This window comes from Nanorana parkeri, unplaced genomic scaffold (genome assembly GCF_000935625.1).
Source record: "Nanorana parkeri isolate BGI_ZX_2015 unplaced genomic scaffold, ASM93562v1 scaffold55, whole genome shotgun sequence".
NCBI classification, from domain to species: Eukaryota; Metazoa; Chordata; class Amphibia; order Anura; family Dicroglossidae; genus Nanorana; species Nanorana parkeri.
In genome coordinates this window covers 415,368-419,602 of record NW_017306323.1, presented here as the reverse complement: position 1 = coordinate 419,602, position 4,235 = coordinate 415,368, and the positions used below count along the sequence as shown (strand labels likewise).

General features: G+C 45.2%; 1 protein-coding gene across 3 annotated transcripts in view; it reads right to left on the bottom strand.

The window, feature by feature from the left end:
• LEO1 (LEO1 homolog, Paf1/RNA polymerase II complex component) overlaps positions 1–3,626 on the bottom strand; it is a 17,904-nt gene extending 14,278 nt beyond the window's left edge. For all 3 annotated transcript variants that reach the window (XM_018576044.1, XM_018576046.1, XM_018576045.1), the window contains exons 1-5: positions 3,530–3,626; positions 899–1,358; positions 656–850; positions 404–514; positions 77–188 (exon numbers count right to left, since the gene is read on the bottom strand). In XM_018576044.1, the coding sequence (XP_018431546.1) occupies positions 77–188; positions 404–514; positions 656–850; positions 899–1,358; positions 3,530–3,593 (942 nt within the window). In that variant the 5' untranslated portion in view covers positions 3,594–3,626. The remainder of the gene's footprint in view (positions 1–76; positions 189–403; positions 515–655; positions 851–898; positions 1,359–3,529) is intronic.
• Positions 3,627–4,235: the final 609 nt, after the last annotated feature.

Here is a 4,235-nt window from a genome sequence, read left to right as displayed (position 1 = left end):
CATCGATAGGTCATTATAAACATATGCCGACACCCGAGCTAAAGCTTATCATCAGTGCTGGATTTAAAAGAAAAACATATATATCTTTACCGTTTTCTGCGTCGCTATCCTCATCAGAGTCGGACGCTATTGCCTTTTTATGCCTCTGTCGACCAATCTCCTCTTCACTATCACTTCCTTTTCCAGACACTACAAAAGGACACCAAGAAATTAACAAAAAATAGAGCTTAAAAAAAATCTCAAAGTTTGAGTGGTGAGACTTTACAAACACTGGGACATAAGTTTCATGTAAAGCGAGAAGACAAAAGAACATTAGAACATTCCAGCATTTGAAAGAGAACAGCAGTACAACTCACTCGATTTGTGCTCTAGTTCATCGCCATCGGAATGCTGCGGCTCGTCGTCTGAGCGATGTCGCTCATTTTCTTCATCATCTGAATGTTGGCGCTGTTCATCGTCTGACTGTCTGTGCTCCCGATCTTCATCATCAGAATGCTGCTGCTCGTCATCTGATCTCCGACGCTCCTGTTCATCATCTGAATGTTGAATCTTTAGCTCCTCATCGTCTGAATGCGGATGATCATGATCGTCACCATCTGAGTGCTGTCTCTCATAATCAGAATGTCTGTGTTCATTCTCCTCATCGTCGTCTGACCGCTGCCTGTGATCTTCATCGTCTGACCGCTGCCTGTGATCTTCATCGTCTGACCGCTGCCTGTGATCTTCATCGTCTGACCGCTGCCTGTGATCTTCATCGTCTGAATGCTGCCTGTGATCTTCATCGTCTGAATGCTGCCTGTGATCTTCATCGTCTGAATGCTGCCTGTGATCTTCATCGTCTGACTGCTGTCTGTGCGTCTCTTCATCTGATCGCAGGTTACCCTCGTCATCGGAATGCCGGACCTCATCATCCGAGTTTTGCATTTTTTCCTCATCGTCAGATTGGTCACTTTTATCCTCCCTGGCCCACTTTTCATCCTCAGAATGAGCTTCTTTTTCTGAGCCTTCTGCATCTGAGTGACGGCTACTGTGATCGGATTTGTGCCCTCCATCTTCATCATTGTCTTCATCACGATCATTTTCAGAGCCGCTATGATGTTCAGCATCTGACTGATCGTTCTCTTGATCGGAATGAACATTACCTTCAGATTGATTATCTGATCTTTCTGAACGAATGTAACTACCGCTGTGCGGGGAGCCGGCTTCGTCCTCGCTGTCATCGCCAAACAATTCTTTATTGCTGGGCTTCACTGCGGAATGCCCATCATCATCATCCCGCTCACTGTCACTTCCAGAAGGGTTACTAACCGAGGCAACATTCCTTGGTTCCGAGTCAGAGCCGGACCCAGAATCGGAGTCTGAAATGAAAAGAGCTGCAGTTAAAATTTTGTAATAAAAAGGTGTTGGGTAAACATGTAGTGGATGACGATCAACAATCGCCCTCCTTACCATCTTGTCTTGAATTGTATTGTGACTGTATTGTCTTCCTTATATTGTAAAGCGCTGTGCACACTATTGGCGCTATATAAATCCTGTATAATAATAATAATAATAATATCTCATGGCAGCTCTCTTTTTAGCCGTTCACATTCAAGCACATCAAGACCTCTTTCACATGTTGCCCCATACATCGGTGAAGGGACAATTGTTGATGTGCCCAGGGCTGCAGGAAGAAGTCTGCGGGCAGCTCATTTAACTCTTTGGGGACGCAAAAAAAAAGCATGTACAGTGGCAAAAAAAAGTATGTGAACCCCATAGAATTGACTGGTTTTCTGTAGTAATTCCCATAAAATGCGATCCGATCCTTATCCAAGTCACCACAATAGACAAAGCACTGGGGGGAATTTATTAAAACTGGCAGAAAGTATATGTATCTTGCTGCACTCCTTACCGGATCTTTGCAAATGGGTGCTCGCAGTGACCACGGTGAAATAATCTGAAAATATAAAAGGATGTCACCAGCACACCCACCGAGCTGTTGTGTTCAGCAAATGTCCATTTTAATGACGCACAATGTCATTCAATAGCAAGTACTTTCGGGGCCTCGCGGGGTCCCCGTCATCAGGCTCAGAAACGGGGACCCTGCGAGGCCCCTTAAGTACTTGCTATTGAATGACATTGTTTGTGATTAAAATGGACATTTGCTGAACAGCTCGGTGTGCTGGTGACATCCTTTATATTTTTTTTAATTAAAACTGGAGCAGACAATCTGGAGCAGTCGTCCATGGCAACCAATCAGCTTCTCTTTTTAGTTTATCTTTGAAAATTAAAGAGAAGCTGATTGGATACCATAGGGGCTCCAGTTTTGATAAATCCCCCTCAATGGGCTTAAGCTGATAACACACAAACAATTCTAATTTCTTGTGTCTTTATTATACACACCCAATAAACATTCACAGTGCTGGAGGCCGGCAGTGACAGCTTCCTTCTGGGTTCGGACTGAACCCGAGCTCATCCTTAATGGTGACCATTCTGACCTGGACAGAAGGTGATAGCAAAGTTCAAATGTTCTAATTGTCACCCAAACAGGAGAAAACCTTTCCAAGGGGCCCCCCTGTTGTGGACCCTCCTCACGCTTCCCATTGTTTCAATGAAACACAAAGTGAGTGAAAATCTCCCCAATAGAACAGATGGCAAAAAAAATGTCTATATTATTATACAGGATTTATGCAGCACCAACAGTTTGCACATTACAATATAAGGAGGACATTACAATACAATTCAAGACAAGATGGAAAGGAGGGCCATACAATCTAAAAGGGAGGGGAAGCGATACATGATAGCTGTGTGGGGATGAATTGTTTGAGAATGTGATGGTTCCGTGGGTAGGTTGAGGTGGGATACTAAAACAATTCCTGGATTTGCCGGTCATATAAAAAATGGGCACTACATTACAGCACCTACCTAGGGGTAGGCAACCTCGGCACTTCAGTTGTTGTGACACTACAAATCCCATCACCTACTGCAAGACTGACAGCCACAGGCATGACTCCCACAAGCATGCTGGGATTTGTAGTTTCACCACAGCTGGAGTGCTGAGGTTGCCCACCCCTGACCTACACTATATCTAACATCCATGAACAGTGTACATTTGATTGATCTAGCCACTATGTACAGAGCAACTACACTAGATGTAATCTCCATGAACAAAGCACCTACACTAGATGTGACATATGCCCCGATCACCCACATTACATCTGAACAGAGCACCCAAGCAGATCAGAAGTATGACCCCCTGACTGTCATCCACCTGCAGTGAAGACAAGAAGAAAGCAGAGCATGCTGGCATTTGTAGTTCTATAATGTATAAAGTCGCATGTCGTCTAAAGTGATCCTGTGTTGGGAATACATGTAGCCAGGGACTGCTGAATGTGGAGAGAGAGAGAAGAGAGAGTGTGTACACACCTATAGCCATCCATACCGGAATGTGAATGTATGTGAGGGCAGAGCGCTCACCCCGGGGCTTTCCCTCACAACACACACATGACTGAGCCCCCCGGGCTGGGTGTGACCTCCCCTGTACACTCACCGTCCCTTTTCTGCTCGTTATCAGACTCGGCATCGCTCCCGAACAGCCCTTCCAACACGTCCATGACTGGGCCTCACAGCCGCAAAGCGAGCGAAGTGTCGTAAAAGCGGAAGTAGTCCACCGGAAGCGGCAGAACCCGGGGAGGAAGTCCGTAAATTATGGTGTGTGCTGCTGTAAATAAGCTGTATATGTGTCTCTGCAACACCCACGATTCTGCTTCTTCATACTGATCATATTCAGGGACCGTTCCTGATCACTTGTCCTTGGAAACATGCTTGAAAACGGTTCTGGTGTAAATAAAATCTTCCAGATATACCATAAAGTGCTGGAATTTGTTACGGTTACTGGAAGTGAGGCTGGGCTTTACACATGCAGGTCAAAGCAGTTATGTGTTCGCATAGGCCGCGTTCACACCAATGGTCAGTGGTACATTGTAATGGATGTGCATTCTTCTATGTGTTAACATGCATTTCATTGAGGCTGGGTTCACACCTAAGCTATTTATCGTGCGGGTGTAGTCACGCGATATCGCAAACAACAGATTTCCATTCAGGTCTGGAAACAGTTCAACAGAACTGTCACACATTAGAAATGGCCTGTCACGCAAAAAGGTGCAAGAGCTACTTTCGGGCGGTTGTTGCGCCTCATAGACATCCCTATGTATTGAAAACTGAGCGGTTTTCAAAGCAAAAACATTTCACAATGC